Raw genomic sequence first — 12,692 nt, forward strand, 5'->3', positions numbered from 1 at the left:
ACCCCTAACATCGATATCCCCTTAGTCTCAGAGAAATGTACCTGGGCTCCCATATAGGCTTCCTCTGTCTGTTCCATGCTCTGCTGACCCACTCACCACCATGGGGCCCCTCTGTTGTCCCTAGGCCTGTCTTAGCACTGCTGGATTCTTCTCTGTTCTCTTTACCTCCTGCCTGGCCCCAGTCACTATTTGGTGTGGCCTTTACTATCTCCAACCTGTGTGGTCTCCCTCCCCCAGCCACAGGTAAGCCCCACCAGGGCAGGGGCCCGAGGGCCTTGACCACGTTGGCTTCTTCATCTGAGAAGGGCCCCGAATACATCACTGGAATGAATGGCAGTTGGCCTTGGAGTCCCTGTGCTTGACACAGACCCGGTACCCACGAATGGTGAATGAACATTCAGTGTCTTCCCCACCCACCCCACCTCAAGCTCAAGCCCATTCTAGTAAGGAGCTCTGATTGCTCCTGACTTCACATCCCACCAGTGCCTTCTAGAGCTACGGTGAAGATACTGCCCTACCCTGGCAATGCCCACAGCTCAAAGGAGACGGAGGCAAACCAACAATTAGAGCAGTACGGAAAGAGCTGTCAGAGCGATGCATGGGGGCTGTGGGCTCAGGGAGGAGGGAGTGCCCAGGCACGGGAGGTTTCTCTGAGCACCATGGGGGCTCTGTCTGCAGGATGAGGTCTCAGAGGGCCAGAAGGGCCTGCCAAGGTTGGAAGGAGGCACCACTATCAGTGACCAGAGGCCACGTGTGTCAGAAGCCTCAAGGGACGGGCCAAGGGGCCCAGAGAGCTACTGGAAGGGTTGACACTGAGTGGAGGACTGGAGGCCCCAGAGGCAGGGAGCCCAGCAGCAGGAGGCAGCCACCTTCTGCAGAGCTGGCTGCCTGGGCCAAGCCTGCTGGGGAGGGGCTGCAAGGATGAACCAGGGCAGCTGGGGAGCTGAGGCCAAGCCAGCAAGTGGGAGGGGCTGCCCTGAGGTGGTAGCCACTACAGTGACACCTGTGATCAGTGACACCTGTGGTCGGCTGGCCCCAGAGCCACCCAGCCGGCTGGGGGACCCAGGAACTGGTTTGTCCAGCCTGGATGAGTTGACAGGGATGCGGCTCTGGCTACGAGACGCCCCAGGTTCAGCTCCGGTGCCCTCCCCCTACATCTGGGCCTGGCTTTGGTTTCTGGCACAGCTGCCAAGTTTTGGTACCGCCCACCCACTCCTCACTAGCTGTACTGGCCAGCCCAGCTCCCTAATTGCTGGGTGGGGAACTGTTCTGCAGAGCTGGTAAACTGAGGTGGACCCTGGCAACAGGTGTGAAGGTGCCTGGCCTGACCAGCCCCTGGCCATGGGGGGTGTGATCAAGGCATCTGGTCAGCACTTGGCTCTGAGGGGCCCTCTGGAGGAGCCATTGTTCCAGAGATTTCCGTTTGGGGTGTGGAGGAGTTTGTGAAATGGGAATGGGTACCAAGTGGGTGTGTAGGAGTTTGGCCTGCCTGACCTGGGCACGCCCCCTTTCCCTCCTCAGGCAGACAGCTCAGGTGTGGGCCTGCATGGGTCTCAGCTAGGCCTAGGGGTCTGTCTGGGACACAGGCTCCACCCAAGCCTGGCCAGTGCCAAGACAGACTGGGACTGACAGGAAGGAATGGGCAGCAGGTAGGGCCCAGAGGGAGCCTGCACGGTCTCCAACCCAGAAGCTGGCTTTCGGAGGCCAGGCTCCCAAACACACCCCCTCAGACACACCCACTACCCACAAGCACATCTTTACACACATCTGCCACTGACAGGGCCATAAACACACCATCCCCACAGCAGGCAGTATACACGCTTCACTCTGTCCTGAAAAGGCAGGGTCCCCCAACTTATGCTTCATACCCCTCCCCAAACATCCATGGACACTAACTCCACTTTACAACCAGGACCCACCTGTGGGCCCCGAGGGGCTGCCAGGCATGGCCAGGGTGGACAAAGGGAGTGGCTACCTCCCTTTGGAACTCAGAAGTTCCCTGAGTTGCCCTGTCAGGGAAGGAACTGGTGAGCTGACTTCAGCATGCAGGCCCCCTGGGGCAGGGGCTCATCTAATTCAACCTGTGTCCCCCACACTCACAGGGCCCAACACAGCATCTGGCGCACAGTCAGCACACACTGCACGGCAGCCAGTCCACCGATGAATGTGTAAGGAAGCTGAGCTTTCCCTCAAAGGAAGCGGGAGACACCACTTGCACAGCTAGAGTGAAGCTGTGTTCCAGACCCAGGCACCCAGTGGAGAAGCAAAGGCCCAGAAGGCAAGCCAGGCCTCTGAGAGGCCACCAGCAGGAGTGGGTTTCAGGGACCAGCCTTAGCTGAGAGCAGGGATCTGGGAGCGCTGACAGTCCTGGAGTCCAGTGTAAGACAGAGGCAAGGCAGGTTGTGGAACGCTTCCTCCTGGGAGAGCTTTCCAGAATGCAAACCAATCATATTTCACCCCTACTTAATAATGCCCTATAGCTGATGGGGGAAACATTCCCATTCCTTGCTGTGGTAAAGGCTCTCTCCCAAGAAACCCACAAGCTTTCCCATCTCTCCTCCTGCACCTTCCTACGAGCCGCAGAATGCGGCAGAGGGAGGGGCCAGGAAGGATCCTGTCCTTCCTGGCCCCTCCACTCCTAGGGCCCCCTACTCCTATGGAGGGAGGGGCACACTACAGTCAGAGAGACAGGAGGTGGGTTCTGGGAGGGGCAGGGCCTGAACCTGTGTATACTCCAGCAGTGGCTGACCCCAAGCACCTGGGGCCCAGAGTTCCCACCAAGAAAACATTTCATGTTCTCAAAATGCCTTGGTTGACTCGCCCTTTGTTTTCTTGGTGTTCCCTGGTATTGTTCCTACTGAAAAATGCACTGGTGCTAAAGAAAGGAATTTCAGCCCACACGGCAGCTAAGGAAATGTGTGGGGCTGAAGCAAGGAGCAGGATTCCTCCGCTCCCAACACACACGCCTAGCAGCCACGCAGACAGGTACAAGGTAGGCCCTCCTGCTGACCATTGCCATGGGAGGAGCTACTGCCCAGGTGAACGGCCTCAATTCCAACCATCCATCATTGTCTAGTCTCAGGCCAGGGACAGGCTCAGCATATTCCCTGGACTTCCTGGTAGAAAACGTGGTTTTATTCTGGAAGAGGCCAATATTCCCACTCCAGCCTCCCTCCATGGAAGAAGGCCCCAGCCCAGTCTCCAGCCTCCCTCCCTCTCACCTGCCCTTCAGGACCTTGGGGCTCTTGATCCCCCAGCCTCCTTCTCTGGGCCACACCCACTCCAGGGAGCAGGGCTGGGCCCTGCCTAGGTGCTCCTCTGCCAGGAGGGCCTTGTCCTGGCTCCTGCCGGGGCATTCTACCCAGCCCATGGCCCCACCAGATCTCTCCTCTCCTTGCGCCTCCCCAGCCCTGGGCTGGCCTCTGCAGGTTCCAACCCAACCAGTGTAAGGGAGGGCTGAGCCAGCCGTCTCAGGGCACCTTCTGACAGTGTTTCTGCTGTCAGCTCGCTCTGCTGGACTCAGATCTTGGAGGACTCGAGCCGGGGACTCCAGGGTGTGGGGGGCTCCCGCAGTGCCCGAAGTTCCTGCTCCAGTGCCTGGTTGCGGCGGTACATGTCCATGTAGCCCCCCTGGATCTCCCGCTGGTAGCGCAGCACACGCTCCTTCTCCTCCTGCCAAGTCCGCCGCTCCTGCTCAAAGTGCAATGCCTGCTCCTGGCCCCGAAGTCGCTCCTGCAGCAGCTCAGCCCGCAGCTGCTCAGCATTGTCCCTGGCCTCGCTGCCTCCTGCCTCCCCCAGCAGGCCCCTGCTCTTGCAGTCATCAGTCTCACAGCTGCCTGGAGCCTCCTCCCGAGGGGCCTGCTCCTGCAGGCTGCGCACAGCCTCTCGCAGCCGGGCCAGCTCTGCGTCCTGAGCCTGGGCTTGTGCACGGCTGCCCCGAAGTTGCGTCTTCAGACTGAAGATTTCGGCCAGCTTCTGGGCCAGTTCTGCCTGGGCTTCCCGCAGCTGCTGCTTCAAGAGGCTAATCTCTGCTGTCTTCTGGCACACCTGGGGGATGGGGAGGATGCAAGCAAAGTAGGGTGTGGGGAGCTGGTTTGGGAGGGGCAGGCAGAGGAAGGGACTGGCAATGGAGATGGGAGAGTCTCCGAGCCCTGTGGCATCTCTCACCTCCCATCGGGCTTCCTCCTCTGGTCGTGCACTGGGGTCAGCCTCTGGGAGGGTGCCAGGGGCCCGAGGCTCTGGAGCCAGGCCCTGCTGAGCCCGAAGCTCCTTGCGCAGGCGCCGCTGCTCCTGCTGAGCCATGAACAGCTGCAGCTGGAGGTTGCGCTCGCTGCGCTCAGCCTTCTGGGTCACCTCGTGCAGCCGCTCCACATACAGGCGCTTCAGCTCAGCCAGCCACAGCCGCTGGCGCTCCTCCAGCACCTGTCAAGGGGAAGAGATGCATCCACCGTGCACCTCTGGCCACTGATCATGTCCTGTGACCCTATATCATGCACTTTAACCCGTGATGTCCTCCAGAGGTGTGGTGTCCCCATCTCATGGCCCTCCCAGGGAGCCTCTCCCCTTCCTTCCCACACAACTCTCAGGCAAGGACCCCCAGTGACATGAACATGACATCCCCACCACCTGGGATGTAGGGGAAGAAGCCAAGACAACTCTCTCTTTCTTGCTGTCTTGTGTCCATAGCCACGTGGGTGAGCTGGCTGGGACCCCTCTCTCTGGCCTGTTTCCCAGTGCTGAGGCACAGAACAGGACTCCAGGGCAGGGGCTCCCTCACCTGCGTGAAGGGGTTGGAGTCGACCTCATCGCCAAGTCCCCTCTTGAGCTCCTCACAGGTCTCAGGCAGCACAGCTCCCATCTCCTCAGCAGAGGGGCAGGAGAACTCATAGGGGGGTGGTGGCTCTGGCAGGCAGCTCAGCACAGCTGGTGGCCCAGCCTCCTTGGGTCCTCGAGAGGCCCGGTCCAGGGAGCCCCCGAGGTGGTTAATGTGGCCAAGGGAGGAGCTGAAGGGGCTAGGGCCAGTACCAGGACTGCGGCCGAAACTACCCCCGCTGGAGGAGTCAGACAGGCTGGGCTCGGGCTCCGGGCCGCCCTCGTCTAGGCTGAGGGCATGCAGCAGCTGCGCCCGGGCCTGGCTGGCACGGGGGCCAGGGCTCAGGGGTGGGTGGCAGGCCAGCGTGTGCAGGCTGCCATTGCTTCGCCACAGCTTCTGGCCTTTGTGGGCCGCCAGGCTCTGCATGGACAGGAAGCCTTTCCCGTTGCCCGCTGAAGGCTTGAACACAGAGGGGCGGATGCGGCACTGCCAGGAAGAGAGGGCAGGTGTGAGACCTGGGCAGCTGCTTGATTTACCTTCCAATGCTCCCAAAGCCCTTGAGGGATTCTCTTTGAGACTGCGGGGCGTGTGCCACTGGGAGGCAGCAACCAAGCCTCTAGCCCATAACACGATTTTCATATCTCAGCAACCCCTGTCCCCACCCCATCCCATCATCAGGGTCTCTAAGGAGACCCCACCCTCCCCACACCTGGTAAAGGGCTTGGCCAGAGGCACACCTTGTCAAAGCGACCCCGCTCCGGCAGCGAAGTCTTGCTGAAGTCACCCCCTCGAGGATGTTCCCGGTAGTAGAGGGTGGCATAGTCAGCAGGCTCGTTCCGAGGGGCCCGCTTGGTGCTCTTGCCGTCCTTCTTGGGGAGGTGCAGGTAGCTGAAGAGCTCACGCTGGCCCAAGCCCTTCCGGAGGAGGCCATCAGGCTGGCGGGAGCCCCGGGACCCGGCGAGTGCTGCCCGCAGCTCTTCAGGGGAGAAGTCCTGCCGTTCCAACAGGCTGCCCACGCTGCCCATGGCAATGCCAGCAGGGCCTGGGGCTGTGGCCATGAAGTTTCAACAGGGCACAGGCAGCTGCTTCTGGGAATTGGGAGGCTCCATTAGGGGCAGGTGGGCACTGGCTGCCCAACTTCCCTGGGGCCTGAAAACAAGGCGCTTGCTCCCTGTAGCTCCCCACAACCTGGCCCGGGCCCAGGAGAGGCAGATGTGGGTCCAAGAGAGAACCCCAGGACAGGATCCCTAGACTGGCAAGAGAAAGAAGTATAGGCCCCAAAGCCACCTGCCCATCTGACACTCTGCTGGAATGAGTCTAAGGAAGTGCAATGGTGCTCTAGCCGTGCACAGAAGGGCCAGTTCCACCTAGGGGCCTGTGCAGAATTCAGAGGTACGGGGAGGGGATAGGCCCAGAAGCAGCAGGACGGGGGCCCTCCTCCCAGCACTGGGCCCGCATAGGGCTAAGGAGGACGGACTCAGCCTGACTGAACCTGACCTTGCTTACCCCCCTGCCAAATTCCCCACCAAATTTGTGGGGTGGGGAGAAGGCACAGAGACCCAGGACCAGTGGGACTCTCCATTCCTCCTCCTTCCCATGGGAGAGGGATAATTCCTGCAGCCCCTCTTCCTGCAAAGGGTCAAAGCTCCCCAAGGGAAACATCTGGCACGGGTGTGGTTGGGGGCTTCGGTGGGAGGGATACAAACAGGAAGGGCCCAAAAGGAAGAAGGATGACGTGAACAATGGCCATAGTTTCCGGGACAGGTGTTCACGTCTGGGCAGTGGTGGGAGGGGGAGGAAGGGGCAGCTGGACTCACGCCAGCCCTTGCATATGCTCTTACTCCAAAGCCTAGCAGGGTGGGTCCCAAATCCTAACCCTGGCAGAACCAATCCAATTGGTGTGTGACCTCGGCCAAGCCACTAACCTCAGTGAGCCTGGGCTTCCACGTGCACACCTGGCAATAACACTTATCACCAAGATGCTGGGAGAATGGGGTGTGATAACATGACAGACACCCAGTCCAGGCTCTGGGCCACAGCCAGGGTCAACAGGCTGGCCGGAGCGAAGCTCAGCCAGGCACACAAACACTGCTAAGGGACCAGGCTGATGGACCGTCTCCCACCTGCGCTGGGCCACATACTCTGGAGGTGGGGCTGGTACCTAGTCCCCAGGGGATCCTGTGCACAGCCCAGTGCCCAGCCTAGAGCGGATGTGCAGAAAGGTCTGGCCAAATGAACGAATGCCACCTTCTCTGCCTCCCGCCCCCGAGCAGCTGCTCCTATCCTCGAACAGAAGCCCAGCAGGCAGGCTGCAGCTGTGAGTCCCCTACTACCACCCATGCTTCCGGGACACCCACTCCTGCCCCGAACAATGGTCGTTAGGAGGCTCCATCTTCCTCAACCATTTCCAGGTTTTGTGTTTGTGGAAGACAAAGTTCTCTGGGAGGGGGACCTGCCCCAGCCCCACAGCCTCACCTCACCCTAGGCAAAAATGACCTCAGCTCTCTCTCCACCAACCCCCAGACCCAAGACGGGGCGAATCTGGATGTGCACAGCACACCCAGCCCAGCCCCAGAGAGCAGGCATTGCAGGACACATAGGGGATGCATCCACGTAAGGAATCACAGGTGCTGGGTTCCCACAGCGACTCGGCCCTGCATAGGGGTCCCACTGAGTCCTGTGACAGAGTTATGGTCGCTTTCTTTTTTTGTTTGTTTGAGACAGGGTCTTGCTGTTTACTCTGTCACCCAGGGCGGAGTACAGTAGTGCAAACATGGCTCACTGCAGCCTCGACCTCCTGGGCTCAAACGATCTTCCCACTTCAGCCTCCTGAGTAGCTGGAACCACAGGTGCATGACACCGTGCCCAGCTACTGACCCTTCTTAAAGGTAAGGTCAGTAGGGATCAGAAAGGTGAAGTGACTTGCCCAAGGTCACAGCTGGTCAGGGCTGCCCAACATCTATCGGGGACCTAGGATGTTACCACCTACAGCCACAAGTATTGGAATGGAAGCATCCTGTCTCCTTGACTGATACCTCCTCCCCACGACAAGCCCACTCCAGCTAGAGCCGTGGTTTGTCCCTGAGCATGCTCAACTCCTGTTGCTGCTTCCTGGGGAGGGGATGGAAGAGACCTGCTCTCCAGCCTGCCCTCACTCTTTCCAGGGGACAGCAGACATAAATGCTCCGCCTTTTGTCATGCCTCAGTTTCTGCATCCCTGAAGTGGGAAAGGGCCAGCATGGTGGCTTACGCCTGTAATTCCAGTACTTTGGGAGGCTGAGGCAGGAGAATCACTTGAGCCCAGTTTGAAACCAGCCTCAGTAACATGGCAGGACCCCATCTCTATTTATTTTAAAAAAGGAAAAACAATAAATAACGTGGGAAAGACTCTGCTTGCCCAGCCTTCCTCAAAGGATTACTGACAGAGATGGAGGTGAAAGGGCTTGTGAACTGTAAGTCCTGTGTAGCCCTGGGGTTGGAGACGTTGGCAGCAGTGCCAAATACGCCCACCTCACCCCAAATGCACACCGCCTCAGCTTCCCTTGGGCAGATGCTCACTTCCCATCTCAGAGAGACAGAACTGACACTCCATGTTCTCCATGAAGTGTCTCAGGTCCAGGGAGAGTCCTTGAGCTAGAGGTAGCCACGGCCACAACAGTGCATATAACCACACTCACCACACGGTATGCCACATGTCAGCCCCACCCAGCAGCACAGAGCCCATGTTAGAGGACACAGTGCAGACAGTCACATCCAGCAGCAAACACCATCATCCAGCCGTGCACAAGGTCACCACAGCACTGAGAACCTCTTGGGACACACTGACAGAACAGCAGCAGCCCGAGTGATGACCCAGGTGTCCTTCCCAGCCCCTAGGCTAGTGAAGGAGCGGCAGACAGCCCCTTCCCTTTGTCTCTCCTTAGGCCCCCATCTTCCCCACTCTGCCTCTCCTGGCTGATTTCTCTGGCTGTATTATCAGCTCCCCCAGCAGGGCTGAGGCCCCCAGCTTTCAGGACGCTCGTCCCTGCCTATGTCACAGAGTGGGGACAGTCTCTTTTCCCAAATGGGTCCACCCCACCTCTACCCCCTTCCTCAACACACATTCCTTCCTTCCTGTTGCTTGGAAGCCCAGGGATTGCCTGCTCAGGGCAGGGCAGCTGTGCAGGCTGGAGAGGATTTGGTGGGGGAGGAGGAGGGGAAGACAGCAAGTGCCTTGCAGCCTCACTGCAACATCAGAGCAAAAAGCCGGGGCCCCTGCACAGGTCGTGGAGAGAAGGGTAGGGGGCAAGTCAAGTGCCTGGGCTTCCCTGCCCTGGGAGCTGCAAACCCCCAACCACCCAGCTGGCTAGATTTGGGCTGGGACACTCAAGCCACATTCTATGCAGATCCCAGTTGGCCCCAATAAGGCCTCTTCACTCCTGCTCCCTGCCACCAGTCCCCTCACCCGTTTCCAGTCCCCAAGATTAGTGGACAGCACTGGAATCCCTGGACACAGAGAGGAATCTCTTTCGGACCAATCCTTGGTGAACACAGCTGCCCTGGCTGGCTAGGAAGCAAAGAGAGAGGATGTGCTTTCCTTGGGGGGGGGGGTGTCCCAGAGCCTGTTAGTGGGTACATTTTTGGGTCAGACAAAGGGCACTATCACATCTGCACAAGAAGACAAGTTCTGGCATTCCACTTCACAAGAGGAAACTGAGGTTCAGGAAGTGAAGCAATGTGCCTAAGGTCATGTTCAGCTGAGAAAGCTGCAGGGGAGAAAGCACACAGGCTCCCAGGACTAGAAGTCCTCTCTGAACCCACCTTGCATCTCCTCTGGGGTGGAACATCCCAGCCCCCACATGGGTAGGAGTACTGCCTGCCCTGGCTACAGTCAGCCCCTCCTGAGCCCTGGCCCCAGGGAAAGGTCCCACCACCTGCCGGGGGATCAGCTCTGCTAAGGGGCGTGTCTGCAGCTGTCCCTAAGGAATGGGACTGGAATGTCCCAGCTCCAAAAGAGGGGGTGGTGGGCAAGGGGGGCCCAGAGAGGGGCTGGGAGAGGCTGGCCCACCCCATCTCCTCTGTGACAGACACTTGAGGCAAAGACCAGGGGCTGACGCCTGCAGGAGTGGTGCTTAGTATCACTATATAGGCCTTCTGGGCTGCAGCCCTTCCATTTCATTATCTCATTTCATCTCCACAATAGCCTCATGGGGGCAAACAGGACAGTAATTACCCTCACTTCATTTTACAGATCAGGAAGCCGAGGCCTAGGAAGACGAGGTGAGTTGTCCAAGACCCCACAGTGAGAAGCAGTCTCCACTCCCTGGGCAAGGTCCTCTACCTCAGCACGCTATCCTAGCCAGGGGTCACGGGTTCCCTCCATGGGCACACTGCTGTGTATGCATTGCATGTATGTCTGCCTGGCCCTCCACACAAGTTTCTCCCAAGGACACCTGCAACCAGGCTGGTCTGGACTGCAGTCCACCCGGCCTGGAATGCCTCCTGTTGACCCCCAGGTCAGGAAGAACTAGAGGAAACCTGCCTCACGGGGACTCCGAGTCCCTATGCTAGTTCTAGATCTAGAGGCGGTAGCAGGAGCAGGCTGGCCGCATTCATTCAGTCTCGCACATGCACACCCACATACTGCCAGCCGGTAGAGGAGCCCTGGCCGGGAAGGCCCTGGGAGAAGGCTGATCACTGCGCCCAGGATGGCCTCCTGCGTCCGCTCCCTCCTGAGGACAGCCAGGCCAAATGTGTTCCTATGTAGTTGGGGTCAGGGGGTGGTCCAGTGGGAGACAATGGGTCCCAGTTCTCTTTCTGGAGACTGTCAGGTCCCTGATTTCGGCTTGGCCCCAGCCCTCACTTTGGCCAAAGGCTATGGCCGGGACTGGACCGCGTGCTCTGGCGGTCAAGACCTAGGAATGTCCCCTACCTGCAGACCCGTAGCTGCAGCCCGGACACGGCAGGGGGTTGGGGGGGATAAAGGAGGTGTTGGGGGGAGGCGAGAGATCTCGTGGGGAAGTCGGAGGGGCAAACAAGGTTGGCAGCCGCATGGAATTTCTCTTAGGAAGGCAGGGGTGAAGGCGAGGGCTCCCCAGAGGTCCTGGAGCTACCTAGGGGGCGGGGAGGGAAACGCGTCTCCTCTTGGCCCCTCCCTGGGGCCTGGCTGAAGCGGCTGGGCAGGGGGGCGGAGGCCGAGGTCAGACTCCGGCGCCAAGGACGCCTGCCCCACCCAGCCGTGGCGCAGGGGTCCCGAGCACTGCTCCCAGGAAAGCGCGTTTGCAGGGTTTGGGGAAAGCAGGGTAGCCGGCCGCTTGCCCCACCAGCGGAGCATCGGGATCGGCCCCCGATCCGGCGCCTGGCTGCCCGGGAGCAGGGACACCTGGGCGCACGCCGCACCCTGCCACCCCCGCCCATCTCTCAGACGGGAGCCTCGGCCAGCGGGGGCTGCACCTTCGCCAAGGACGCCGGAAAACCATACCTCGGAGACCTGCTCCGCCCCACCCCCCGAGTCTAGCCCCGGGTCCCGGCCCCCAGAGCGCCCCGCTTACCATGCTGGCGACGCGCTCGCCGGCCCTTGGCTCCGCAGCCCCCGCGCGTCGCAGCTCCCCCGCGCGGCTTTGAACCCTTCTGCAAAACGCCGGCTCCAGCCGCGACTGCGAGCCAGGTCGGAGCGGCTGGGCGGCAGGCGCCGGGAAAACGCGGGCGGGCGGGCGCCGGAGCCGGATTGGCGAGGGAGGGACGCGCTCCGCGGCGCTCGCTCGCCTGCCCCAAAGGCGGAGGGAAAACCCGGCCTGACTCATCCGCTCACGGCTAGCCCAGAGCCCGGCCCGGCCCCCGGATGTGGGGGGCGGGGCCGGGGGGCAACCCCCGCCCACCCCCGAGCCAACCTGGGCCCCGCCCGGCACAGACCGCGCCCCCGGCCGGGACTCACCGAGGCGCCGCGCGGTGGTGGCGCGCGAAATCCGGGCTGGCTGCGCCCACGTCGCTACAGCCCTGAGCGCTGGGGCTCGGACCCCGGAGGCGAGCAGCCCCGAGCGCGGCCCACGCCCCAGAGGGCGCACCACCCGCCCGCTCCTCCTGCTTCCCGGTTCGCCTCGCCCGCCTAACGAAGAGGCTCTTGAGGTCCCTCACCTCCCGGATTGTCGCCGCCTACTCTCCGGAAAACACTATCTCCCCCCTTTGAGGCAGAGCCACAGTAGTACTTTGAGAAGTGAAAAGACTTTACCCCACTACTCTGGCTGAATTGGGCACAAAGTTATTTTCTTTTTGCCTCCAAAGTCTTCTGGGGGCAGCAAACTCAGGTGCCTCCAGGGGCCAGAAAAATTACGTAAATGAGTCGTGAGCTTCCTATTGTAAGACAGTAGGAAGACATGGAAACAGAGACACAGACACGTAAAGGATTCATATTCGAAAAATTAAAACACCGTTTCTAATTCAAAAGTTAAACGAAAAGTTACCACATGACTTAGTGATTACATTCCTCAAACAAGTAATATTCTTAGCAGTGCTACTCATAGTAGTCAAATAGCCAAAAGGTGGAAACAGTTCAAACTAACAATTGATGAAGGTGTAAGCAAACTATGGATCCATTCAGTGGAATACTTTTCGGCCCTGAAAAAGAAATGAAGGCCACGTGGTGACTCACGTCTGAAATCCTCCAGCACTTTGGGAGGCCAGGAGTTCAAGACCAGCCTGGGCAACTCGCAAAACCCCATATCTGTCTTAAAAAAGAAGAAGAAGAAGACTGGATGTGGTGGCTCACCCCAGTAATCTTACCACTTTGGGAGGCCGAGGCAGGTGGCTCATTTGAGGTCAGGAGTTCAAGACCAGCCTGGGCAACTCGCAAAACCCCATATCTGTCTTAAAAAAGAAGAAGAAGAAGACTGGATGTGGTGGC

At 59.8% G+C, this 12,692-nt stretch overlaps 1 protein-coding gene across 2 annotated transcripts; it reads right to left on the reverse strand.

Moving 5' to 3' along the window:
- Window positions 1-3,116: 3,116 nt before the first annotated feature.
- On the reverse strand, window positions 3,117-11,607 carry N4BP3 (NEDD4 binding protein 3). Of its 2 annotated transcripts, none has more exons than XM_017518299.2 (5): window positions 11,344-11,607; window positions 5,551-5,901; window positions 4,778-5,299; window positions 4,168-4,422; window positions 3,117-4,047 (listed from the first exon to the last, which is right to left on the reverse strand). In XM_017518299.2, exons 2-5 carry the CDS (start codon window positions 5,869-5,871, stop codon window positions 3,520-3,522), a joined length of 1,626 nt encoding a protein of 541 aa, XP_017373788.1. In that variant the 5' UTR covers window positions 5,872-5,901; window positions 11,344-11,607; the 3' UTR covers window positions 3,117-3,519. The 2 variants fall into 2 exon arrangements, with proteins under 2 accessions (XP_017373788.1, XP_037590745.1); XM_037734817.1 differs by having other exon boundaries at window positions 5,551-5,898; window positions 11,344-11,579.
- Window positions 11,608-12,692: the final 1,085 nt, after the last annotated feature.

This window comes from Cebus imitator, unplaced genomic scaffold (genome assembly GCF_001604975.1).
Source record: "Cebus imitator isolate Cc_AM_T3 unplaced genomic scaffold, Cebus_imitator-1.0 Scaffold668, whole genome shotgun sequence".
NCBI classification, from domain to species: Eukaryota; Metazoa; Chordata; class Mammalia; order Primates; family Cebidae; genus Cebus; species Cebus imitator.